Consider the following 27,561-nt stretch of genomic DNA (forward strand, 5'->3'; position numbering starts at 1 on the left):
AATTTGGATTTGGCCTTAGTATTTCTGGCCACAAGTTAATAATAACAGATACCTTAACTATGCCACAATGGGAAATTCTTCTCCACATTTTACCCATCCCCTGTAGGAGCAGTGAGCTGCACTCGGGAGGCAGTAGCGTTAAGGGTCTTGCCCAATCACACTGGGCAATGTTAATTGCTCGCCATTGATATGGTGATTGCCCCCAGTACCGTTGTTCCTCCGAGAATCAAACCCTGGATTCCTGCGTGGCAGCCCTGTACCTTACCAACCGAGCTACCGAGGAGTTTAACATCCTAAAATAATAATTTTTGTGTACAAAATGCTAATTTGTGGCCACAAAATCTTTTAAAGGGCAAGGCTCTGTAAAATGCATTACATTTTATTGTATTTGTACTGTATTTTTTATTTAAAGTGAGGTTGGGATTAAAGATGCTGTATGAACACCTTATAGATATTTCTTAGCTCAGTGTCCCCTGGTTGAAAAAAAGAAAGAACATCTGTGTTAAACCTTCAGCCTTTACTGTTTTATGTGTGGCAACAAAGATGACAACAATATCACACGACACAGAAAGGTTTTTCACACATGTATTTATAAAAACTTCTTCTGTAAGAAGATTCACACACTTTCAGTTTGAAAGAACATTTCTAAACATTTCACCATCTCTGCTTTCTAAGAATTCAGACATTTATAACAGTAAAAAAATATTTCTGATAGTTTTAACCCGATTCATGTTAAGTAGTGTGGGGTATATTTTTCAAAAGACGAGTGAACAGGAACAACTTAGATCCAAAATTATCTAAATTTATTTAAATCAATTTGCTATTGTGTTGCCAAGGATTTTTCAAATATCCAGCTCTCATCTCTCATCATTCTCTTTTAAAAAAGCTAACAGCCTGACTTAACCTTGAGCTGTATGACGCTACAAACAGACAACTGGGCCTTTTCAAGTTAAATTAAATTTTTGGCTCCTTCCCAATTAACAAAGAAAGATGCCAACATCCATAATTTTCAAAACAAACTTGTACTGAATGTTATGAATGATTTAATGGTATAAATGTAATGAATGTTATAAAGAATGTTACAGACTATCCAGTTTTAAGGCTTTAAAGGTACATTGCCTTTAAAATTAAAAAAGTTTATGTGCACACATTTTCATTTCCCAGCTTATTATTATATTTAATTATCATGCAAGTGGATTCATCCACTCTATAGATAAATGCCTAAAAATATCGCTTACATAAAATGAGCTAAGTTTGTCTTTGCTGGCTGTGATGTTTTGTTGGGTGCAGTTAAAAGCCTTAAAGCATAGCTAGCATCGTGGCACATTCTCCAGACATATAGGATGAAGCATAGCTAGCGAGGTTCTCATGATAAACATAGTTGGCTGTCGCCTCATGATCTATTAGAGTGTTTCCATGTGGCTCCTAGTGTTCATTTTAATAGAAACGTGTCAGATTTAAAGTTTAAATGGTGAACTGCTGAACGTAAACTACATTGTCTGCCTGACTCCTGCTTTAAAAGCTCTACATTTTTGTGTTAAGCTGCAGATAATTTACTTTGCTGACAGGTTTGTTTTTATCTTAGTCCCTCAAAGTGATGATGACATCATCATCCTGTCCTTTCCACAGCATCTCGCCCTCAAAGTCCAGCATCTTGTGTTTGCGGCAGCGCAGCAGGATGCCAACCACTTTATCCGAGATCTTGACGTATCGCTCAAAGAGCCGGCCGAATGTGATGATGGTCCGACCTTCCTTGTCTTTAAAGCCCATGTCTCTGATGATCCACACCATCTCCTCCATCTCTCTGTGGATGTGCTTCTGGGCTCGGTCGCCGCGCTCAGCAGTCTTTGAGCCGTCTTTGGGTCGACCGTAGCCAGAGTCGCCCTTGCGGAGACGCTGGGACATGGCATACTCAGCGTCAAAGTCCTCACTGAAGGGGTTGAGCTTTTGGCCTTCAATGTGCTGCACAGACCACTGCTGCCATCTGTTTTTGATGTCATCCACAGTGGCAATCTTAATCTGGTGAGAAACAGAATGATACACAGTTTCTTCAAATATCCTTTTTTTCACAATTTTTGTTCAAACACAAAATAAGTTGAACTAGAACTGCATTTACAAAGATAAATTTTTTCATTGTTATAAGCAAAAAGATCTGTCACTAGAAGTAGTAGAATTTATTTTGATAAGATTTCTTAAAATAAGTTGCAGTGCCTTGTCCATTAAACCATTATAACTATGAACTGTCATATATCAGCATAGTGCTCTGGAAATTAGAAATATGTTTGTAAATAGGTTTGTTGTAAATAGGTTTGTTTTGCAACCCCCCCCCCCCCATCCTATTTTATGCATTTCAGCAGTCCATTATTTCCAGACCATATTCATCTCAAAGTAAGACTAGAATTACGGTTTTTAAGATACATTTCTCTAAAAATTCTACATATATGGATGTATTTTAACTCTTAAACTTCCTGCTGTTGTTAAATGCATTCGTACAAATAAGACTTCTGAAACTTTTTTTAGAAACCATCTACGGATCTTTTCCTACCGAGTATTGCGCACTACGTAAAACAAGCTGGAGCAGGGTTATTTCTCTTGTCCATCTTCTTGATGACCTGGATATATTTAGCGTCTCTTGGGAAGCAGTAACAATTCTTCTTTAACAAGCTGTCATCATCTCATATTTTATTTCATAATAGGTGATACAATCCCTAAAACATTTAGGGTTTTTTCTTTATTAGTAAAAGTTAACTGTGAAAGTTTCATTCCAAGTTTGGAAAAATGACTCCAACCCACTTCTCACAATAAGCGGCACTCAAACCTCTCCTTTCCCAATGTCTTAAGATTGATGACTGTCTGTCTTTAAATAAACTTCATGGCAGTCATGGAAATTGATCTCTAGTTCCACTTTTGCGTTGCCCCAACAGGGAACATGTGTCCCTAACACACCAGCATTCTTAAAACTGTTTTTAGCAATAGAACCAGAAGCAATGGGCCTGATAGCAATCCTTTCAATGCATCCCCAACTCCCAAAACAAAGAAATAAAGTCAAGACACCCTGAACAGTGATAAAGCTACCTTTAATGTAAAATATAATGAAATGTCCTTTCCTGTTTTTGCAGAGTTACTAACTTTCATAGAATAATTTATCTTTTAAAGATAAATTGTATTTTTTTTTAAGTTCTCCTTTGAAATAGTTTTCTTGTCTAATTTTCTGTTGGTTCCTGCAACCATCGGTGTATTTTAGTTTTGTGAACTCCATCTCTATTCCACCACACTGTTTTCCTGCCGACGGTTCCTCCCTAAGGTCAGACTGAAAAACACATGCCAGAGTGTAACTATATTTATTGACATTTATTCCATTGCGTTGCAAGCCTGTGGTGGTGTTTTTATGGCCTGGTATTGCCCTCTGGCATCACTTTCCTCAGCCTAATGGAGCCCTATCTATAATTCCTGCCTTGTATGGAAGACATTAAACCATCAAGCATCAATCCGAATTTTTACGTCAATCATGTATTCAGTTTCAAACAATGGTAAATAACGGTTACTTGTCAAAATAACTGTTAAAACTGAAGTAACAAACATTGACGGAAGCAAAACCAGGTAAAAATGTATCTCAAAGCTGCACAAAACAGAACAGAAGGTTCTGGTGAAATGGAAACTTAGGTCACATTAAAACTGGGAGGCTTGATTTATAGGTGTGCATCATTTGGCAAGTGCCAAATTTCACCCGATCTCTGTGTATGCCAAACATGACAATCCTGGTCCATTTGAGGACAGGGGTTCAGGTTCACACACTTGAAAAGAACTCTAGTATGATTCATTTAAGAAGGAATGCAGACAAAGCATCAGTGGACTAAAGAGAAAAAGTACGGTAAATAAAAGGGAGCAAAATGCAAAGTGCATTATAGGTTTGTGAGCAAGAACAGCTCACAGTAAGAACCTAAACAAGTGTGAATCATGAAAAAGTTTGAATGCATCTGGTGGGTAAACATGGAGCTATGAGGAGGTGCAGGAGTGTTTAAAGAGGCACTGCAGCAGAATTACTGTCTTTTTTGGAGTTTAAGTGTATAGTTTGGCACGAGGTGCGACTTATACTCAGGAGCCACTTGTGATATAAAAAAAAAAATATTGGCTCCTATGTTTCCACTAACAACCGGTTGCCCTTTAGCAGTTGTTTCCCACTAATCACCACTAGAAGGCACTGTTAGGTGCATCAGTAATTGCTACAGACAGCAACTTAGAAGAAGAATCGCCGTCCAAAACAATCACGGAGGACAATCTGGGGGGTATTCCAGGAAGCATGTTTAAACTAGCCTGACTTTGAGCCTGAACTCTGGCTGAAATCCGCCTGAACTTGCTTACTCTGGGTATGTCGGTTCCAAAAGACCGGATATGAGTTGGCGTAATTACGCTCGACTTGGTAACCCTGGGTTAACGCACGGTACATAAAGACATTCTCAATAGATCGCCGATTTCTGGAGTCACCATGGAAACGCGTGGAGAAAAAAAAAAAGAAAGAGCTGTACTTAAGTGAGACGGAGTCTGAGATTTTAATGACAGCGGAAAAAAATTACAAGTCCATCAAAAAAGTAACATGGCTGAAAAATAATTTAAATCATTTAGTTAAATTAATTCAAACTCAATAATTGTTCATACAACTCAAATTTACGTATTTATCTAACTAAATGTCACATTACTCCATTAATCTTTTTTCCATCTTAATTACTTATATTTCTTGAACTTTCATATGTCTAAGTTTGAGCCGGCAGATATGCTCATTTTTATAACAATAAAAAGAACGGAAAAAAATGCACAGAGTGCAAAAATTCATTAAAGAATGTTCCGTCACTATCGTGACATGTTAGGGTGGTAGGGGTGCTATATAAACTCATCATCCTCTCCCTTACTCTCACTCATGGTGCAGAGACGTAAGCATAGTAGGACAAAATAGCTCGGCAAAACACGGTGAAACACAGTAAAACAGCTATACAACTAAACACATTTTGTAAAAAACCCACACTTAAACCCAAATCCGTCCAGACAGGCAAAGGGAATGATATCCCAGAATCCCTTGCGGATCTAACGGCAGCACCAAAGTTACACCTACTTAATTGAATTAATTTGAACGAAAGGAGAATAATTGTCTGAAAACTACGTGTTATTTTTAAGGTGACCTAACAAAAAAAAAAAAAAAGATTTATCTTAACTGAAGCAAATAATTAAGTTAGATCAAAGTAAAAAAGTTTATCTTTCCAACATCCATATGTGGTCCTATCACCCTCTCATGGTGGAAAAAGTATTATCTGAGCTTTTTCATCCACTAGGTCATCTTTAAATGGACACACCATGCTGCTTCACCTCTCTGTAAACAAACTAAGCTTCAACTAAACCTGCTCCAGACCAGGTTATGTTCAGAGCATGAGTTGCCATGGTAACTTGACCTACCCTGAAACATACCTCCATTTCTGGAACCAAATGCTGAGGTTATCAACTTCCTTAGCCTCAAACTTATCGTGGGAGCTAGCATAACCTGCTTTCTGGAATACCCCCCAGGTTGTTTTCCTCCTGAAAATATTTTTCATTATTAGTCTTGTTTTATTATTTTTTACTTCCTCAGACTAATCTGGGACAGCAAGTCATCAAACTGGGTTTCATAGACATCGTCAGATGCTACTCCTGCAGTATATAGGGTAAAGATCACCGTTAAAAAATAAAAAGACTGAACCCAGACACAGACGTGATTACCGATGCTGGAGAGCACTCCAAAATAAACAAACTTGATCTCTAAATGTCATTTGTGTGTTCCATGAGATGTAAATGAGAAATCAGTGCTTCCATGTAGCAATGAGGCTAAAATCTTAACGCTAACTTCTCCCACCCGAGTCTCAAGCATCTAGTTTGTGAACTCATCTTCAGATTTGCGTTAAGCATTGAATATGACGCACATCAAAATAGAGGTAGCAAATGCAAATTTGACACGTGAATGGTGTTTGGTATGAAATCCGCATTATCCTGGGTTTGACAGACTTGTTTAGAAGCGTTGCACTTTTCTCACAAAAGTGCGGCGTGTATTCTGGAGGCCCATATATTTGTTTTTTTCTTCTTTATCAGACAGTTTTTCAGCTCCTGCAACTTATACTCCAGAAAACACATTAATTGGTTTCTGATCTGTGTTTGTCGGTTCCTGGTCAGATGTGGTTTACTTCCTTTAAGTAACACCTTATGGAACTACTGGATATTTTGAGTGATTCTGTCCCCTTCAATCTTTCATTCATTCCATAGTAAAACCAGATGAAGTTGTGAAAATCATGAGAATTTCACGCCTCTTTGAACAGAATCCACTGGACGTCTAAAGTTAAAGCAATCTTAAAAATATTTGATAATGTTCACAAATAATTCAAATAATAAAGAGCACTCTACCTTCGGTTTGTTGGTCTTTTTTTGCTGCTGAATGCCACTTTGCTCACATTTGGATTCGCTGTTATCGCTGAGGCTGGCCTCCTCTCCCAGACCGCTGTCCTCCGTGTCCACACTGCTGCTCCGGGAGCCCAGCTTCTTCTTCTCCTCCAGCATCATCTTCTTGTCCTGGATAAGCCCTCCTCCTGCATTCTGTAGTGCCCGCATGTGGCGTCTCCGTGTCGGAGACTCGTTGCCAAGAAATGGCTTGCTCTCTTCGGGACCAGACTCCATCTTGTCCCGGATGGCGTTTACCACATTGCTGCTGCTGCACTCACTGATTTTCAGCGGGATGGTCTTGATGACAGAGCAGGACCGGATTTTGTTCTCACTGCTCTGTTGGGAATCTACTGCGATAACCCGTGGAGTAACGTTGAGTTTGACCACATGATTACGCTCTTTTTTGTCTTCCTCCTCAATAGATGAAGGCATCCAGCCACTCGGGATGGCGTCTTGCTTCCCTGTATGCTCGTTTGCCCATCCCTGCCAACTCTTGGCTAAGTTGGCCACCATGGCGGCAGACTTTAACTTCCGGACAGCACTTTTAAAAGCCAGAGGCTCCTGTGGTGGAACTGTAGATACCCCACCGCTACTCATAGTGACACAATAACAAACGAGACAAAGATTTTTTTTGCCTTTTTAAGGTTTATAAAATCTTGAGTTGAAATTCTTTTTGTTGTTGTAGCTCTTTTTAAAGAATATATATATAATATATATATATAAGCCAAAGATTTCTCAAAAATTAGACGTTAGCTTGATACTAAAAGTCCAAGGATGAGAAAAATTCCAAAGTCTTCTGGAGAAATCTCGGTAAAGCCGTCTGAATGATCAGGAGAGTAGGTGTGAATCTTTGCCACCGATGCTGTAAACACCTCTAGCTTTATATCTTTGTCAGATCTTTACAGAAACATCCAGAGACTTCCAGATCATCAGTGGGGACTGGTGACTGGTGTGAAGAGTGTACAGTCTGTGCCTTTATTCACTTTCCTAAGCCCCCCCCCAGCATCCTCATAGCCTTTAAATACAGGAAAGTCATAAAGGAAATGATGGTGCAAGATGTCCATGTGGGAAAAGTCCCGTGTCAACATTCTTGTCACTGAGAGTAACACATACACACTCTGAGGGTGGAATTTCTCCGAGCCGAGTCCAGGGAACAGGTGTCCAGTGTTTTTAGCTACAGTGCTCTCCGAGCTCACCCTCTACTGACAAACAAGCTTATGGCTTGAGTCAATCGGCTCTACACGGGGAGGGGTCAACACACTGTAAATGTGCATGAGCTAACTTTGTATATAAAGGACTGATTTAATGGAATGACAAATGACTGATTTCATGCATGGACACTTATTTTTAGAGGCCTCAAATTAGCAGTGTGAAGGTCCTTTCCTGAAGTCTGTGCATAGAAAGACCCACTGGCGCTTGTTGACATGTCTGAACATCTGCAGCCGTAACAGCTGCACTGTGTGTTTGTGATGGCACAATTCTTAACAATGGAAAAAAAAATTGTACGTTAGCTGTTATCATTTAAAGAAAGTTGTGCAATTACCATGTACCAGCTGCAAGACAATAAAAAAGCCCCCCATGGACCCTTGTTCTTTCTATGAAATGAGCTGGAAGCAGGAACAGCATAAATACATCTTAAAGTGACTATGGCACAGAGGTGGAGCGGTCAACCCAACCCTGCCCTTGTGTCGAAGTGTTCCTGGCTGATGAATGAACTTCCCATTGTTCCTGGTGTTCAGACTGCCTTGCATGGCAGCTCTCCCTTAATGGGTGTGTGGTATGTCTCTTCTATTCAGACCTGCTGGAGGAGAAATGACGGAGTTGGGGGTGACAAGGTTTAAAAATGAGAGGGCAAAGACAGTGAGAAAAGAAAAAGGGGATACAAAACAAGCAAGAACAACGAGGGCAAGGGCAAGCTGTTGTTGTGAAACTGAATTCTCAGGCGGAGAGGAATGACTTCTAGTACCAGAGTTCCCCATCGGGACAGAAAGCAGTCAGGTATGTTCCAGCAAAGCACTGAATGCATTCCTTTTTTTTGTATCAAAGCTGAATGGGTATGAAGGAGGAGGCTTTAATAAGCTACACCTTCTGCCTGTCTTCTTTTTAAACATGTCATTTTCCTGACTTCTCTCAAAAGAAGCCTTATTGAAGCCTTAGCTGAAATGGATTACATTACTTAATGATTGATTATTGTGATCAGTATTTTGATTTATACGGGATTGTTTTTTTACATGTTTGAAATCGATAAAATTAAGCTAAATGAAAATAAAACCCTCTGGATTTCTTGTTGAAAGACGAAGCTGTGAAAGGGTCACTGTCATACTGAGGGATAATGAGTTCCATTCAGCATCATGTTAAGGTATCATGAATTGTGGTTGAAAGACCAAAAAAAACGGAGACTAGACTTGTAGATGGCAGCCTAAATTGAGAAGCAATTAAAAATAAACTCAAACTATCATGAATCCACATTCAAGTTATGTCTGTTCTCATCACATGATACATTTCAATCAAATTCCTTTTATTTCTTTGAATTTGAGGCCCCACAGTAACAAACTGATGGAGTTTTTTTTCCTCTTTTGATATCTAAATCATTTACTGAAACAATTTTTGATAAAAGGCCAGACAAAGCTGAGTTCCTGCTGACAAAAATAACCGCAGAAGAGGCCAATCACCAGCTCAGGTTTCTGAAATGCTTATATGTGCACACTGAAGGTTTTGGGCCTCGTGCCCAATGCTGCTTCTGTGTATGCTTCCACTGCCTGCTGTGCACGACAGGCTCGCACAAAAATAGACCCAGTATTTATACTTGTCTCTGTCAGAAGAGAAGCTTTCAGTTTTGTGCATCAGAGGCTCGGAAATGATGATCACCGTAATAATGAAACACTGTTTGCTGTTTTCAACAGAAAAACTTTACCACGAGACAAGAAGCAGCGTGTCGGCAATTTGGTTAAATTTATTTAAAAATAAATTCTTCAACACAAGAAAAATGCTAAAATGATCAAACATGATTAAGGATGCCTGACAGATAGATCGAGGGCATTGTTTAATAAGAACCCAAATGTAGAATTCAAAATTGCACAATTTGCAAAACAGCATGTTTTTCAGGTGATCAAAAAATCACTTGCACAATGCAAAAAAACAGAATTGAAGGAAGGATTTAAAGTACACTGTGGCTTCCACTATTCCACATATTTGAGCATAATATCTGACTTGGATTTGGCACCTTCAAAATGAAGCCTGACCTGGGGAGAGCATATTGACTTTAATCTAGCAAACTAAAAGAAAATAGAAATAGGGAGGGACAAAGTCAAGTTTGAAACTTTATTGGGACCACCCATAGGTCCACTCACCTGCCAAATGACAGACACGGCCCTAATCATGCCAGAATTTGGGTCTAAAAAACCAAAACAGCATATTGAAAATATCCACACTACTTCTCAGAGTACTAAAGAAGAAGAAAATAAAACAATAAAGGATGCTCAGCCCATTGCATCACACACTGCACATCCCTTTTCCATTATGCTCCCCTAGGTTTGGGGGTCACTCCTCCAACAGGACCCAGCTAGAGCCCAAGCTGTGTATAATTCTGTTGACAATGGAGGTGAACAAATCCACCAGGACTCGGTCTCCACAGCCTCTCTCCCCTTTTACCTGGTTAGGACCCCCCCAGATGATACTCAAGCCTCCCCCCTTTCATGGCTTTGTTTTCTCAGGCCTTACTTTCCTTTCATTTAGTTTTTTTTTAATACATTATGCATAAGTAAATCATTATCTTGTGCCAGGACTTTTTGTTCCAATGCAGTTGGGACTTCCAGAAATGTCCTTCTATTACAAAAACAAATGGTGTGAAGAAACTATTTGTTTTTCTCATGTTTCATCCATCAGCAGAAGTCTTTCTGAAATACTGGTGGATGCTTGTTTTCTTTGCTGAAACAATTCAAAACATGAAAAATGTAAAGTACCAATCTACACACGGATGAAAAGACAACTACAACCATGTTAAAGAAGGGTTTTCAGCTACCCCTAAATGAGCTGATGAATTCCTACATGAAGTGTAATTTTTTTCTTTGAGTACTAAGTTCATTTTGTTCATCCTTACAAAAAGAACTAAAAGGAGAATATGCGTCTCAATAACCGTCATTTTTCTTTCTACTGAGGCATAGTTCAAGTGTGACCAAGCTCACCCACAGATCTAAGTATTTCTGTGCGTTACATTTGTCTCCTTACAGGGTATTTTTGTCTACTTTTCAGCATATGAAGGTGAGTCAGAAGTGAGATCTCGATCCTGCTTGATTCTTCTGCCAGAACACAGTGCCAGTTCTAGTAGAGAGAGAAAAAAACAGCGTGTGACACACAGTTACGTACCCCCATCCTGACTGACTCTCACTGAAAAACCTATCGACTAAATGACTTCATCATCAATCGTAATCAGGATCCGTTTTGTGTAGAATTTATAGATGTGTGCTGACAATTAAACACACCATGTTAAAAATCATCTTAGATTACCTCTTTGTTGCATTTGAGGCATGAGCAGCAGAGCTGAGTGTCAACGGAAAATATCATGAATTCATGTAACACTTTTTTCAAGTTTGCTAGCCATTTCAACACATTCATGCTTCACACTTGGATGGCAGCAGATCCCACCGCACTACGGTAATAACAAACAACTTGTGGGGAACATGAAGCTCATAAAGTCAATGAAAAACCACTGTCAGAGGAAAAGAGAAACTTTCAGGAAATTCTAATACAGAAGTTAAACAGTTAGAGGGTCATAGTTGCATGTACATAATGAGACTTTTGGACACCCTCTACAGCCCAAAGGTTGGGACTCTTTTTGATGAGTTACATGTTTTTTGTTGTTTCTGGAAGCAGAATATTTCAATCCGTTGCCATCAAAAGATCTAGATTAACTTCAAAAATGCTGTTGGAAACGAGAATATTTTCCAAACAAAATCCCGTCTCTCGTTTTTGTGTCGCCCTTCGTTCAACGTTCATCGCGTTGTTGCACATGCAGCTAGCATTTAGCTAGTGGGACAGTAACCTTTAAATGCAGTTGCAGTGTTGCTGCCATCTTCTGGTAAATGCATCTATTTCATGTTCCTTCCAACAATCCTTCAATGGGGCAGGAGACCACATTAAAATTGCCCATGGGCTGCAATTTGATCCATGGGATGCACTTTGGATATGCTTGGTAGAGGAGAAAGATGCCTGGGGCTACAATTTTTTGTCATAACCAAAAGAAAAATTGAGCGCAGAAAAAGAAGCGTACAGGCAATGAAAGTTGCTTGAGGTTTATCATCATTGCTAAAATGTACTGTAAATCAAGGGTGTCAGAATCCAGGCCTCAAGGGCTGGTGTCAAACGTGTTTTCCAACCAACCTGCCATTAAAGCTCTTTATTGGTTAAACACACCTGATCCAGGTAATCAGTTACAGATAAAGCAGGATTTCTTGAAAACCACTGAAACAAACGCATGTAAACATAAATGCCTGTCTTCGTGAAAATGAAGCAGACACCTGTGTTCCGGTGAGTGTCCGACCTGCCACTGCCAAGACCCCCAGATCCTCCTCATACGGAGAAGATGACCTTCTCACACTGATCATTAAGGAGAAATCAGGTGCCAGGCAGGCACAACAAACATATCCACAACCCAAATACGTACCTGTGTTACTCATCCCACAATATTCCCTACAGATGCGGCACCATTTCAAGGCATGGAAAACAGGCTTATCAACAGAATAAGATTTACTGCCAAGGATCATTGTTACTGTGATGAAATAATCTACCAGACATCAATATCCGTTCTTCCTTTTTTGCGCTAAGTTTACTGCACACAGACTGAACAGACTCTCACACACAGACATGCTCTCTAAATTTCATAGACAGATTGGTATCAGTGTGAGAGAAGAGAGAGCGGCTCTGTCTGTGATGGAGATGACATCACTGCGTCGTCGTGGCAATGGATAGTGTGTTCTGATCCATCTCTGCTCAAAAGAACAGCTGCTCCCTGGCTCTGTTTCCTGCTCAGTCTTGATCTGCAAAGGAAACTGCTGCAAATGAACACCCACTCTCACAAGCTGCATTTGTCCCTTTTATTTATTAGTTACACGAAGAGTGCTGCAACACTAGCAATTTTTTAAAAATGGCACTAATGTTCACAAATAGGAGCACATTGTTCAAATATATGTACTGTATTCTGTTGGGTTTAGTTACAAATACACACACAGTATATCAGCTAGACTAAATAACGCCATGTGTACTTATTTGCAGCTTTATCCTGAGCTTCAAGTTTATTTAATTATTGGTTCCAGTTAATATGGTTTCCTCTAAATGAAGCATTACTGGACACCATCATGTTTATTGAACAATGTATCTGTAAAACAGCAGTGAGCCCACCAACTCCTTTGGACCAAAGCTTGATTTTTAGATTCAAGCAAATAAAAAAGAAAACATTTTAGCAGCTACAGGGTGTTTATGAAGTAAAATGTTTAAAAAAATCAAAGTAACACATGGAAGACTTCAGCAGGTCTATTCAATCATCAGACAAATACAATAATAAACAAAGTATTGCCATTTTTGGATTATACATTTTTATATGCATTCAGTGACAAACAAAACATCAGATTTATACTTTATACTTACAAAGGTTCTGCTGTTTGGTTGACAAAGAGACTTTTCAGCTTTCAAAACAAACCCCTTGGAGATAAATGCGACTCAAGGCTATTGAAATGTTTGAATTTGTTAAAGGCAGATGTTATTTACACGTATTTGTGCGACCAAGCACAAGAACTGATGGAATTTCATCTTGGCTGCTCAGCCAGAAGCTCATTGCTACATTCCCTGCACAAATTTGGAGTGTGTCCAGCGCTAAATTATGGTGTTGGTCGCACGTATTGACCTAACCTTTCACATATTGCACATATTTAGAAAATTACCGGTACATGTGAATAGTTAATTCTTTGTTAAAATTTAGTTTAATTAATATTCATTAATTTTTTTTGTCTACTCATCCAAAAAGAGACTCTTAGGAATCTGGGACCCTCACAAGTTCTCCAGATATCTGCAGGTGACGATCAGCTTTAAGAATCAAGAATCACAACTCCACATATATTGTTTTTGTTTCAATAGAATTTTTTTTCATTCATTTTGTTCCAAACATCCTGTATAACTGTAGGGCATACCCTTTGAACTGCCTTTGTGTAAATACAGTGCCAGTAAGTGAAAATTGCTTTGTAACATCATCAACAGCTGACTTTGATGTAGTTGTTTACTTCATCTGTAATTTTTTTTCTGCTGTGTACATGCTGTTTGGCAAGAAAAGGAAATTTGATTTAAAGGAGTAATCTAATATAACATATGTGCCCAGTTTATTTTAAGATGTGTTTTTCTTGTACAGCTGTCAGCTGATAAAAGTGACAAATACAAAATTAAATAAACTGTGTGTCACTAGATATTCTGTATGTGTTCTGCCTGAGCACTGGAGCAACATCTTAGTTTAAGGTAACTTAATTATGAAACGATTTTCAGATGCAAACGGCTGGCAAAGAGGACGTCTAGATGTTCCAGCGTCCTGTTTTCCTCCAGCTCCTTTTTTTTTTTATTGTCACAGCTTTTGAAGTTTTATTTTTAATTTTGCCAAAGGATGGAGAGGGAAGTGGGACAGCAACAGATCAGAGCAAGAAGTTCTTTTCAGAGCTCAAGAAGAAGCAGTCAGAGATAAATATAAACCTGACAGGCGTTCTTTAGTTGTGCCGTCGTCGCTCCGTTCCCTTTCAACTCCAACTATGACACCGTTGAGTCACACAGCACACAGTGAATGTGTATGCGTGTTGCAGAGACATTGTCAGTATGCACATCATTTCCAGACTTGCATTGTTTGTGTGTTCCCGCAAAAGGATCAATCAACTCCAGTCTTGTGTCTTGACAAAAACACTAAAGCGCACACACACCTCATCTTTGTCGAGTGTGTGTTTGCGTGTGAATGTAAAACCCAGCAGATTGTCCTTATTTCCTGCAGTTAGAAAAGCCGATTATAATGGTTTACCATCTTGCTATTGTCATCTCCAGTATAATCTTCCCTGTCATGTGACTCAACAGGCAACGCAACAAAGATTTGTGTCACACATTCATGTGTGTGCAAATCATCAAAAGGATTCTGTCAGTCTTGCAGCACCAGAGCAGTTGTTTAGCTGTTAGATTTCTGGTTTAAGTATAATCCTGATCATTAAGATAAAAATTATAAACGCCACAGGGATAGTGTGCAAAACAATTTTTGATTTTGAAACCTGCTTTAGACAGTCCACTCCATAGGGGAAGGTATAGAGCAGGGATCACCAACCTATTTTATGGGGTTTGAGTAATGCAAAGGGGTACACAGCAGGACCTGTCCTGCAAATTTCCCCAAAAACAAACCACAGACTAGCATATTAACAAAATGATAATGACGTTTAACAGTAGGTATTTTAACACTATGAATTGATTGCTCACATATCTATAGTAATTTTTTTTCAATAATTCTAATAAATGATTTACATGACAGTAATGACAAGGAAAAAATGTATCAACAGGAAACATTGATTTATTTATGTTTATCTGCTCAAACGTTTGAAAATCAGCATGGAGCGGGGAGGGTAATCCAAGGTTGCATCCTTAATTTGTTCCAAACATGACAGACACTTTAAAAAATTTGATTGAATGCCATTGTGATCTATGGTCTTTTAAGAGCATGCTTTTAAAGTGGTCCTCGCGGAAGATTGTGCACCCGCAGGCACTGCGTTGGTGACCCCATAAAGGATACCCCAATTTTTCTCTACAATCTTTTTGTGACTTATAACGATAATGCTGTTGATTACAATGATAGTAACAGGGATGAGTGTGACACCAATTTAATGCATTATATTTAAGTTACATGACAGTTACATATAACACACAGTGGTTGGCACCGTTTATCCTGAAGAGGCTGGGATAGGCTCCAGCAACCATCTTGACCCTAAATAGAAAGTGGAGCTGAAAGATGGGGGAATGCTGCAGAGAAACTCTACAGTACTGCCCCAAAGCGGTCACTGTAGGCAATTACAACTACTTCTGCCCTAGAACCAGAGGAACCAGACCAGAAACAGAATCTGAGATCTAGTGAATGGGATCAGCAGTGACAGTTTTTATGAACTAACATATATTTTTTTGAATAATAAATGAAGGAGTGAAATATTTGAATCGTTGTTGTATTTAATGAGCGCGCATTCTTTAATCCTGTGGCACATCAAATTTATGTTTGAAAAGGAAACTGAAGAATTTACTGTACTTTGTTTTAAGTTTTTCTTTATGATATAAAACAAACTGTAGCATTAACAAATTTGAAAAATCTATGTATTTTCATTTCCAAAAAATGAAGTACTTGTTTCTTTAAATTTCAGCAAGACATGAGTCAGCTCGTCTGTGATTTTAAAATCATGTGTGAGTGAGTGATATTGCGAAGCAACTGATCCATCCAAACACCAGAGACGAGTACAAAGACCTGCCTTACCCCGGTTCGATTGGCCATGGTTGTGAGCAAAAACTTCTGGTTCAGTCAAATAAGTAAAAAGTGTTTTTTTGTTTTGATTACTTGAAATCTTTTATTTTTTTTTTTTACAAACAAAATGAAACAAAGAAAATAACCTTTTGTTTTCTTTACAGTTTCTGTTTTAAATTTAAAAATCAAATAAAAAGTTTTTTTTTGCTTTCTATTTATTGAAAGGAACCTTGCCAAAAAGTACAGGTCTCCTCTAAACTGGTAATAACTGAAAAGTGAAGCCATAAAGATTGTTTCATTTTGCAACTAAACTAAACTAGATTAAAATAGTAATTTACCAAATCTTGGCTTCCTGCAACCACACTGCAAAAACAGGCCCCCTAGAAATAAGTAAAAAATTCTACCAAATAAGATGATCTGACCAATAATTATTTTTTAAAGAAAAAATTGTTGTTACTAAGGCATGTTTTCTCAAACGGAAATTATTTTTCTGCTGAAAAACTTTGTTGACAAAATGTTTCTTGCATTCAAAAAATACGACAATTTTTCAAGTCTCATGCTGTTTTTTTATGGTTTAGTAGGAAAAGTTTCTTATAGTCTAGGAATCCTGACAGTAAACTCTGGTTCATTTTGTCCTAGTTTTAAAGGTGTGGGTCAGCGGCATTCTGGCTTCTCCGTGTTTGAGCAGAAGGCGACATAAGGGAACAGACCGAGTTACATCTGTGAGGCTGCACACAGACTGAACCCAAACTATGGCACTTGTATGCAGACAACTGTTGGTGTTGCATCACACAGGAGGGAACAGGATATTTTTAGGATTTGCAGGACCCTGTCAACAGGAAGTAGCATTTGGGAGCCAACATCTTTCAAAGGTGTTATGTCATTCATTTGGAGGAAAATGATTTTCCGTCAGGCTCATCACCAAAGCCCAAAATTACTGTAAAGATAAAATTGAGTTTTTTTCCTCAAAGCATACCATCTGCTGCCATTTTGATGGTCACAGATACTATATTTGTTTTTTATTTTTGTATATTCCTTTGTTATCTGCAGGGCCACATGGGGTTACATGGTGAATGTAACTCATCTGCAGAACTAATCCTCTCCACGACAGCTTATGAGCAGAATTGTGTATAAAAATGATCCAACAAGCACAAATAAAGATCTAAACTCACAAGAAAACCCAGCTTAGCTTTCCTAACCTTCATCTTGGAGCTTGCTCTATAGGTTTCTAGTGCTTACATGTTTTTATTGAGGCATTTTCTGGACAACAATGTGGGAAAAAAAATCAAGAAGCTTGTCCAGAAAAATAATTTTGTTAATGGGTAAGAGATTGTGCCATGTTTTCTATTTTTTTCACAAATGTTGGTTTTGAAATGGGTCTAAATTTTCATTTTTTTGCACTGTTTCTTGGATCATCTATGTGTAGTCAAATTAGGATTATTTTAAAGTGAAAAAAACAACAGATTGTAAATGTGCAAAACAAATGAAAAAAATAACATTTGAAAACAAGACCATGTAATTATAAAAAAAAAAATGGAAAATCGTTCTAAACTTGAAAGTCCACATTGTAAACTTAACTAATAATTGAAAATTGGAAAAGTAAAATTGTGAATTTGATAAAAAATATATCTTAAGCTAGAAAGAAATATTACAATTTTTCAAATAGAAAAGTAAATATGAAATTTGAATGTATAAAAACATTAAAGCTAAAGCTGTTAACAAATTAATTGAAACTATAAACTGAGGATTGAAAGTAAAAAAGGAAACAAACAAAAAACCAACATCAACAAGTGTGAAACTGCAACACAGCAGCTGTTACAAATAAATACCGTATTAGTTTTCCTTTGGTAACAATTTTAGGTTAAAAGTTATTTTTCCCTCAAGTTTTAAATCCCCCCCCCCCCCCCATTTTTAAATTTCTTTCCAGTTTAAAATATACATTTTTCAAATTTACAGTTGTATTTTTCAAATATTCAATAATTCCTAAAAGCTTACAATGTGTATTTTCGAGTTTAAAACTATGTTCACATTATCTGTTTTATTTTTCTTTAAGCTGATCCTAATTTGACCCCATAAATCTAAAGCTAAAACATAACTTATCAAATCAAATCAGATTCTGTCTATTGGGGCAGTATTGTGACTCTCTTTAAAAATCAAAGGTCAGTGGAACTTCTGACTGATCCTAATGTCTCATTTTATCATTTCTGTGTAGTTGTACCCGATCTTCCTTTTCTCTTTGTGTATCAAACTTCCAGTTTGTCATGGAAACAGGTAGACTAACTCAGCTCACTCCACCAGAGGGACTCTGATAAACATCTCCTCTTTCTGAAAGAGGAAGACAGCAAGATGCAAGATTGCAGGTTTGATTCCCACCTTGCACGCCCATGTGTCGAAGTGTCCTTGGGCAAGACACTGAACCCCAGCGTGCCTCAAGAGGCCCCAGCTACAAAAAAACAAACCCTGAAGGGTTTTTATCCATCTTGCTATATTCTCAGTCCAGCTCTGTTGCAGTTCAACCTGAAATGCTTAACTAAACTGCTGAATGCAGCTGCAGGCGACCTGGTGTCCTTCGCAAAAAGAAATAAGTCGTGTTTAATTAGATCTCATCAATCATTGGTCAGAGCAGGTTCTTTTTATAACCCTTGTACCTCATTTACAAAAGCAACCTTCACTCTGACCTGCCAGCAGCGTTCTGAAAAGCTGTGAAAACTTCCTAGAAACAGCAAAAAAAAAAAAAGGCAAGACTTTGTGAGCATCAGATCGTCTGCTTTCAGACAAACTGTGCATGTGGGAGGGCGTATGCGCAGGTTTGAGGACGACTGACCTGAGCTGCAGAGTCCGCTGCAGGGGAGAAGCGCAGCCACTCGTGATGTAGAGGGGATGACAGACACAAGGGCAAAGCTGTCTCCTCCACACCTTTGGCTGTTTGTCAGCAAGTAAACATTACATCTGAATGCAAAATGCTATGAAATCAATCCTGATCCTACCCTTTATCACTTTCCTATTGAGTTAAAAATGTTTAAAAGGGCAAGCCTTCCAATATTTTAGGGTGATCAGTCTCAGTTTTCATCAGATTTCTCCAAACCTAGTTTCAATAATTATGTCAAAACTAACATCTAAATAAAAAAAAGGAGTCAGACACCCAAAAAATCATTTTAAGAAGTCACACGTACAACATACTCCCTCCCTTCAGGTCTTTTATTTAAATAAAACAGTTCATGGAAAGCTCCCAGTGGTGTGATCCCAGTCTGCGTTCATGTGGCTATGAGTGTAACTGAATCAAACAGAGAAAGACATTCTTTTTCATATCATACTAAATAAACACACATCACTGCAGCTGAATAAGTTCCAGTTTATTCAAATAAATTTGGATTGTTTTCTTTTTGGATCAAGTTGTGAGCCATGGGTCATTCTTCATCATTGATAACTTGTCTTCAGTCAAACAAACATCTTTCTGGTTGGATACATGTTTTGGTCTGGTAGACAATGACTGTAACATGTGAGAAATCACTTCTTTGCAAACGCAAATAGAGGCGGGTTTGTTTTTGTCACGAAGAGAAACCTTTTTTCTGTAAAAACCACATTACCAGCATCTCTCCAGCTGCTTCATCTGTTCAGTTTGTTGGTGCCGCATCTTCACCAAATATGCGGTTGTGTTTTAATCCACTGAGGAGTCAGGACGTCTTTGCCCTGTCGCAGAAAATGAAGCTGTATTCTTCTCCAAATGAAAGCGCTTTAATAAGATCTTTAAATGAGACTATATATTTGCCCCTGACTATGAAAAATGCTTCGTCATGGTTCATTAGACCTTATCCTCACATATTATGGAGACAGAGAGACTTGCAAATCTTGTTGGATTTTCTGGTTTTTATCATACTGCATTGACAGAGGTTTCTGTTTCTGCAATTCATTTATTTTCTAAAACAGCACAGCTTTCATATGGTATTCCTCCAGGTTCCGTTTTAGAACCAGTCCCGTTTTTTTTGGACATCCTCCCTCTAGGACGGTTAGCTGAAATACATTTTCTACCACCTTCAAGATGTGTTGTTTTCGCACTGCAAGGAAATGATCGCATTCGAGCGACTATTTCTAATGAAAAGTCTATGTAAACATCCTTAAATGTGTGTTTTGGGTGTTCAAAAGTGTCGCATTCCCGCATAGCTACACAAGTTTCAATGATTATTGTCTGTTTTCGGGCTCTACGTACTAAACGCCCACCCACTGAACTAGTGTTGAAACGTCAACTAAAAAATGCACACAAAGCCACGCTAAAGCCTGTTGGTGTAGGTCAGTGCTTCTCAACTGTTTTTAGCAAGGCCCCCCCCCCTAGGAAAATGAAAATGTTTCGCCCCCCCCCTTGGCATCACAGGGGGCGCGCCCCACTATTTGAGAGGCATTGGTGTAGGTGACAGTAAACACCTACTGTTTGCTAGTGTGTATAGAAGAAATGATATGTGATGTAAAGAAAACTGCTTGCAGTTTGGTTTAGGTTTTATTTTGTACCAAGCTGGAGTGTGACTGATCCCACAGCTTGGGGAATCAAACCCTAAGCCTCTTCACCAATTGCTTAATCTCAACTGAAAAGTGGGCGGAGCAATCACAGCAGCCTAAGGAAGTGTATTATGGAGTCAAATGTACGGTAGATTGTCTGGGGTGAGCAGCAGAGGTTTCTAAGAGCTTCTTCCTGTTCTTCAGAGCCATCTTCTCACCAATTACCCATTTGCCCTGAGCTGCTGAGCAAGCAGAAAAACAGTGTTAGTCCACCTGAAATTCTCACTGATTCTCAGTGAAGAGCAGTATAAACAGGAAACAGTGTGAACTGAGCGTGGAGCCTGTTTGCGGTGCTGTCTGAGCTTGTTGCAGGATCTCTTCCATCACAAAGCCATGATGTAGCTGAGGGTGGAATGGGCAGTACCACTGCTCTGATCTGCCTCCCCTCCCACTGACAAATCCAGTATGAAGAACTGGATCGTCCTGAGAAGAGAGGAGGCGCACACCTGTAACCCTACAAACACAACGCGGAGAATAGCAGCCTCACAGGACCAGAGGCTGTGTATGACATCACAAACAGAACGTCTGCAACCCATTTAGTTACATTAACCAGTCTAAACTAGTGATGTTCAATAAATATAGTTTTTTCCCCAAAATAAAATAATGACGCAATAAATCACAACCGCTGCATCATTTTATCTTTACTTAAATAGCATTTTGCTTTTTATTTTCCAACACTTGGTTGGTATCCTGTATACAAGAAATTGTTATTTTTAATAAAAAAAATAATAATTGAAAAGCAATTTATTTCGTTTTTCTGCTTTTTAAGTCCACCTATTATAATTTTAGACTGTTATTAAAACGATTTCTTATCTTTAAATGCAAGACTTTGAAAAGAGTAATCAATGAACATAAAATAGCCTTTTTTGGTCTGTTAGTTTCAATTAATAAATCGATTAATTATTTAGTGTAATCATTAAAAATAAATATTTGAATAAACTGCAGATTACATTTTAGGAATATATTCTCTCTTAAAAGAATTTTAACGGTTTTCTCACTAACGGAAAGCTTCATTATGTGTAACTATTTACATTTCATTTCTCGTTTACATTAACATTTCGCATACGGAATATTTCTAAACAGACCCGTTAGACACTGAATTCCCAATAACAGCTTTACTACCACTCAAAACGCTCTGGAATATTAGTGTAGACAGGACAAATACCTCAAAATGAACAGATATTTATGAATTAATTTACCTTCTCGCTGCTCTGCGCGGATGACACGACAGTGTCCTGTGAGGACAGAAAGCTCTGGAAAACGCTAAAGGACGGTACTGGATAACGTTGCCAGGTTTGAACATACACGCAACGCGTCGAGAGAAAGGTGAATTTCTTTTCTTTATAGTTTAGTCTTTTCAGTTGTTTCAATTTAAAAGTGGCAGGGATGCAACAAGGAGATGTTTGTGTTGTATTTAAATTTTAGGTAAGGACTATGTATGGATTTACACATACTTTAAATTTAGTCTTTTAAGGATGGATGTTGATACCATAAGTTTTAATAATAAACATTTCACATTCTCAAAGTACGCATAGATATATATTGTAAACTAATTATTTGTATAAAATTCAACTTTGTTGAACTGGAAATCGAGGGATAATTCGAAACGCACGTGTGTGTTGCCGTTTGAAATCTTAATTTCACCGGACCTGGCAACCTGCGTACCGGAATCGACGCGCGCATGCTCGAACAGTATGGCGGACGAAGCTGAGCAGGTTAGCGGTTCTTTCGCTAATTATATGTTTAACCTTACAACGAACGAACAGAAGCCCACTTTGCTTCTAAAAGTGCAGACTGCGCTGCACGCTGCATTATTTTTAAAGTGCTTTAAGGTTATTACAGGAACGTTTTTGACCTGTTTGGGGCCGTGGAAGCGGCTAACCGAGTTAGCCGAATTATTAGCCTTGGTGTTCCTGTGTTTCAATTGAACGCAAATGTTTGGTTTGAAACACAGTTCATTGCTTTAGTGCTAACCAGGCAGCTAAATAGTTTATACAGGAAGGAAAGTTTGTGTAAAATGTGTGGGGAAAACAACAGCTGTAGCTCCAGCCGTCGAGGGCATGCATTCTGCTGTGTTCATTAAACGGCCTTCTTCTGATTCTGGTTACCTCAGGTGTGTTTTGCTAATCAACAGCAGGCAGACTAGGACACCTGCCCTCGAGGACTGAAACTTTACATTTGAGGTTTCTACTCTCTGAAACGCTTGGCGTTTCTGGCTGCCGGCCGCTCTGGGAGGGGGGGGGGCGCCTACCGCGGCCGGCTGGGGGGCCGGTCGCTCGGGGGAGCCTTCTCCCCCGGTTGTGCCCATCCGCCCGCTCCTCCCCGCTCTCACCCAAACAAATATTGCACACAGGCACATAGGGCCCCGGGATCTGGATGGGAGGGGTATGCTGGCGGGGCTCACTGGGGATGCCCCTCTCTGGGTTCTCGTTGGCACCCGCCCTCCTCCCCGCTTTTTACTTGCATATTAGACACTCTGATTCATCTAGGGCCTTGTGGAGAGGGTCTGGTGGAGGGGGGCACGGTGAAACATCCGTGCTCACCTTTCGCTGGCCCCCCCACAATTTTAACTTCCTCTGTAGACACACACACTGCATGCTAGCAGCACACACACAGCAAATACACACCACTCACAGAGGGACTCCGGAGTGGGGGGCTTTGCGGCTTGGCAGCGGTGGAGCCCCCCACACTGGTGACCTCCTATTTTACCTGCAGCACACACACAGCACTCCCACACCTCCATACATGGGTGGGGTCGGGGGGGGGGGGCGGCCGGTCTTCACCCGCCTGGTCCTCTCAGGGCGGCCAGGCTTATGGGTGTCCTGTCGGCTGCGGGAGGGGTCGGGCATGCGGCGCTGGGGGTTGGCCGGCTGGGGGGGGGGGGGGGGGGGGGGGGTTACTGCTTGGCGGCGGGGGTAGGGAGGGTAACCAGATGATTGTGAGTATGTGTGTGTGAGTGCATGGGTAGGACCGACCTGGGGGCTGGCTCGCTGGGACCCTCTGGGGCTTTCCCTCCCAATCACAGAGAGGGGAGGGCACTGAGAGGGTTGGGGAGGGGGGGTCAGATATTATGGCGGGGGGGGGGTTGTAGTGCGTCGGGTTTTAGGGGGGTGGCTGTGGCTGCGGGTGCGTGGCGATCCCTGGGTTGCTAGGGTCGCGTGCCTGGGCTGGCTTGCGGGGACGGGGCGCTGGTCGGGTGGTGGCCGGCTCATGGGTTCCGGGGCCCTGGCTTCGTCCCTGGCCTTTGTCTCGGTGTCCGGCGCCCGGTGGCCCCCATGGCTGCCGCCTGGTACGGCTAAGCGCTCCTGTCTTGTGGCCTGGGGGCCGGACACTGGGTTCGCTTGTGCCTCTGGGCATTGGGGGGGCCCCTGTAGGGGGGCCCTCTCTGTGCCTGGCTGGTGGGGTGGGCGGTCCCCTCCTCCTCCCCTCCCGGGCTGCCTGGGTCCGGATGCTGGGGGGGCTTCTGGCCTGGGGGGCTCTCCTCCCCTCTCCTGGTCTGGCTGGTCTGGCTGGGTAGGATCTGGCTCCCTTTATGAACACACGGTTCACGTCGGCAGCATGCATGTATCTCCACCCCCACGTGCACGTGCACACTGCCACACTGCTCCCTGTCTGCTTCATCCCTCCTCCTTACCTACAGTGTATTGATGGACAGTTTTTTTTCCGCTCATCTTAGTGTCAGATTTTGACCTTTGATGTAACATTCGTCTTTCCAGCAGATCTGGTATAATTGTTACAGCTTAAATTAATAACTTAGTCAAATCAGTGCTTGTATCCCCCACCTTTTCACCTTTCTTCCTTTTACTCTCTTCCACCCTCCCCTCACATTCTTCCCCTCTCCCTCCCCACACACACTAAATGTAACAAATAAATAAAAAATAATACGACAAAAAGGGGTTTATACAAATCTACACTCTAGTTTCTTGAAGCTATATAACCTCTTTTTGTGATAGTAAAACCTGTCCAACACAAAAAGCCTTCAGCTCTAATCTGTTTGCTCAGAAGTTGGACAGAACAAGTTAGAAAAAAAAAAAAAAAAAAAAAAGATTAGTAAGCAAACTGACTTTCATTCTAATCACAAGGTTTAGAATTTTTAGTCACCAAAATGTTTTTTTTTTGTCTTTTATTTTTATTTTTAATGCTATACTCTTAATTTAACAGTTCAAACACATTCACACAGGTTACCCAAACGCCAATACATGTAATCTGCCTTCACTTGTTTTGCTGAAACCCATGAGATTAGTAATGCTTTTATATTAAACATATATAAATGTCACAAAACAGTCGTTTTTGGTGTCTTAAATGTAGGTTGGATGTTTCAACATTTTATTTTGATTGCTGAATTAAAAACTGTGAATCACAAGTTGATTTCTGTGTTGTCAAATTGTGTTGAGATGGGAAAAAAAGTAGTATTTTCATTCTGGTTCAGCAGACTCTCAGCGGCAAAGACTTTAAACTGAAGTTTTGTTTTTCTGTGTGTCCTCAAGCAACCATCCACCAACACGGTCGAGGAGCCGCTTGATCTAATCAGGCTCAGTCTGGATGAGCGGATCTACGTGAAGATGAGGAATGACCGCGAGCTTCGCGGCCGCCTCCATGTGAGCTACACGCATCGCAGTCGGCATTCTGCACCGTTGTCGGTGCTCGTCACCACTCACACGTTGGCGTTTGTGTGTCTTAGGCGTACGATCAGCATCTTAACATGATTCTGGGAGATGTGGAAGAGACTGTGACCACAGTGGAGATTGATGAAGAAACGTATGAAGAACTCTACAAGGTTAGTTTTATTTTTATTTATTTTTTCAAATTCATTTTACCTTAAATAAATGTACAAATGCCCAAATGTACAAATTTGAATCAAACAAATGTGGATCGAGGATTTTTCTAAATTATGCTTCTTCGGTTTTATGTTGTATTTCTTCTTGAGTTTGAGGTTTTTTTGTGTCTCTGCAGTCTACAAAGCGTAACATACCCATGCTGTTCGTCAGAGGAGATGGCGTGGTCCTTGTAGCTCCGCCCCTCAGAGTGGGTTAGCCTGCAGAATTCACTGAGAGCTTCTGACAGAAGCTGCAGATGTGATGATACACTGAAACAGTGTTTAAGTCATTTTATTTTCCTCTTCAAAGCACAGTATTGTTTTTGCTTGCCCTCAAAAGAAAAGAAGCTTTCAATTCTGTTTTTCTGCAGTCAGGAACAGCATTGCCAAATTTATATAGTTTTAAACTTAGTTTGAAAATTATGTTTTCAGAACTGAGCTTTTGGATTAAGTGGTTTGGTGCTTCTGTTTCATGTTTTTCATGCAAAAGTCTGAAGATGCTTCAAACACGTGTTTGGAGTCTGTCTGGAAATTTTCTGTTTAATGTATCTTCATTTAAACTTTTACAAAAAAATGTTTTTTTGAGCTAAAAATGTGCTCAGTTTGTAAACATTTAATTTGTTGTTTCTTATTAAAATACTTGTTAAAAAGAACTTTCATTTTGTTTGCTTGATTCCATTCTTCACTGACAGAACCCTTCCCTGAAAAACACACATGCAGATTAAATGTATTGAAAATAAAGATGCATCGCTTGAATTCTCTTCACTAAAGGCTTCAATCCAACTGTTTTCTTCCAAAGAGTGAAAGTAATCAAATCCTTATTTTGTTCGATTCAATGTTATTGATATTAGCCCAATATCACAACACAATTGTCTCAACAGGCTTCACAATTGTACCAAAACAAAAATCACACATAAAATACAATAGCTGATAACTAAACTGAATAGAGTAACCCTTGTGCTATTCTAGGCACTTTAACATTGGGTGTTGGGTCATCTAAACCCACTAGACAGTGCTCTGAACGTTTTTTCTTCAATGATTTGTGAACCTCACTGGTGTCCATGGATTACATGAAATCTTTCCACCTTGATCCACCTTTGTCATGGTAGGGAGAACACGTCAATGTAAGGGTGGGCCCATCTAAGATAGCACAAGGGTTAAGCTAAACTTGGCCTTCCCTCCTTTTGCAGTGTGTTGTGTCCACCAGATGGCAGTATAAGTTAAAAAACAACTGCAGACATCAAAAGGACAATAGATGAAAAACTGACATGGGATGCTTTGTGACTAGGTTGGGCCTTGATTTGTACTTTAATTTAAAAACTGCTATTACAAAATAAGTTGAACTTAACTTGAAAGTCAATGGTCACTAAGATACTTAAAAGCTGAAAAAAAAACATTAACTGACAATGAGCTAATGACATTTAGCCCATTTTCATTACCAGTTGAGCAGCATTGGAATAATGATTCAAAATGAAACCGGTTTGGAGAAGAAGATGGTATGCCTAGAAATATTCAAGTCCAGTCAGTATTCAGTTTGCTGTTCAGTGATGATACTGTGAACCACAGTATGCGGGAAAGACTTGTTTTAGGAGATTAGAAGGAAAATCGTGGACAAGGATGTTATAGACCACCTCCAAGCACTGTGATTTTCATGTTACTCAAGTTGTAAGTATGAGTCAGAAGTTTGAGATCTTTAACCCTTGTGCTATCCTATGACCCAACCCTTACATTGACTTGTTCTCCCTACCATGACAAAGGTGGATAAAGGTGGAAAGATTTCATGTAATCCATGGACACCAGTGAAGATCACAAATCATTGAAGAAAAAAAGGTTCAGCGCACTGTCTAGTGGGTCTAGATGACCCAACGTTAAAGTGCCTAGGATAGCACAAGGGCTGGAAGTGGCTTAAAGACGAAACCTGGAGACAAGTTGAAGAGAGGGATGATATGAGTGGTCAACAAGGAAAATCTGAAGAACCTCTATGGAAATAAAATATATAAGTAAAGCACAAGTGTGCATTCATGGCTTCCCCGTTCAAAAACTCATGTTCACACGTAGCTATGGAAGTTATTACGACCATTGAACGTGCGATGAAAGTGAAACCAACTCCAACTTTTAGCAATCAGGGACTCAGATTTGGGACCGCTGATGGAAGTCGTCCTTTTTAATTCACAGAAGTGCCAACCGTCAGAATATTGATCATGAAGGAGAAAGTAATTGTGGTTTG

At 39.8% G+C, this 27,561-nt stretch overlaps 2 protein-coding genes and 1 long non-coding RNA gene across 3 annotated transcripts; 1 reads left to right on the forward strand and 2 right to left on the reverse strand.

Moving 5' to 3' along the window:
- Positions 1 to 502: 502 nt before the first annotated feature.
- On the reverse strand, positions 503 to 7,434 carry LOC101157687 (actin-binding Rho-activating protein). Its single transcript, XM_020703313.2, has 2 exons — positions 6,421 to 7,434; positions 503 to 2,019 (listed from the first exon to the last, which is right to left on the reverse strand). The coding sequence occupies exons 1-2, from the start codon at positions 7,051 to 7,053 to the stop codon at positions 1,582 to 1,584; spliced, it is 1,071 nt and encodes a 356-aa protein (XP_020558972.1). The 5' UTR covers positions 7,054 to 7,434; the 3' UTR covers positions 503 to 1,581.
- Positions 7,435 to 19,299: 11,865 nt separating this feature from the next.
- LOC105354109 lies at positions 19,300 to 22,025 on the reverse strand. The gene is made up of 2 exons (XR_908814.3): positions 21,718 to 22,025; positions 19,300 to 20,941 (listed from the first exon to the last, which is right to left on the reverse strand). It is a non-coding gene; the product is annotated as an uncharacterized LOC105354109 (long non-coding RNA).
- Positions 22,026 to 22,129: 104 nt separating this feature from the next.
- On the forward strand, positions 22,130 to 25,987 carry lsm3 (LSM3 homolog, U6 small nuclear RNA and mRNA degradation associated). The gene is made up of 4 exons (XM_004068900.4): positions 22,130 to 22,233; positions 25,006 to 25,116; positions 25,200 to 25,295; positions 25,472 to 25,987. Exons 1-4 carry the CDS (start codon positions 22,213 to 22,215, stop codon positions 25,550 to 25,552), a joined length of 309 nt encoding a protein of 102 aa, XP_004068948.1. The 5' UTR covers positions 22,130 to 22,212; the 3' UTR covers positions 25,553 to 25,987.
- The last annotated feature ends 1,574 nt before the right edge of the window (positions 25,988 to 27,561 follow it).

Source organism: Oryzias latipes, chromosome 5 (assembly GCF_002234675.1).
Source record: "Oryzias latipes chromosome 5, ASM223467v1".
Taxonomy (NCBI): Eukaryota; Metazoa; Chordata; class Actinopteri; order Beloniformes; family Adrianichthyidae; genus Oryzias; species Oryzias latipes.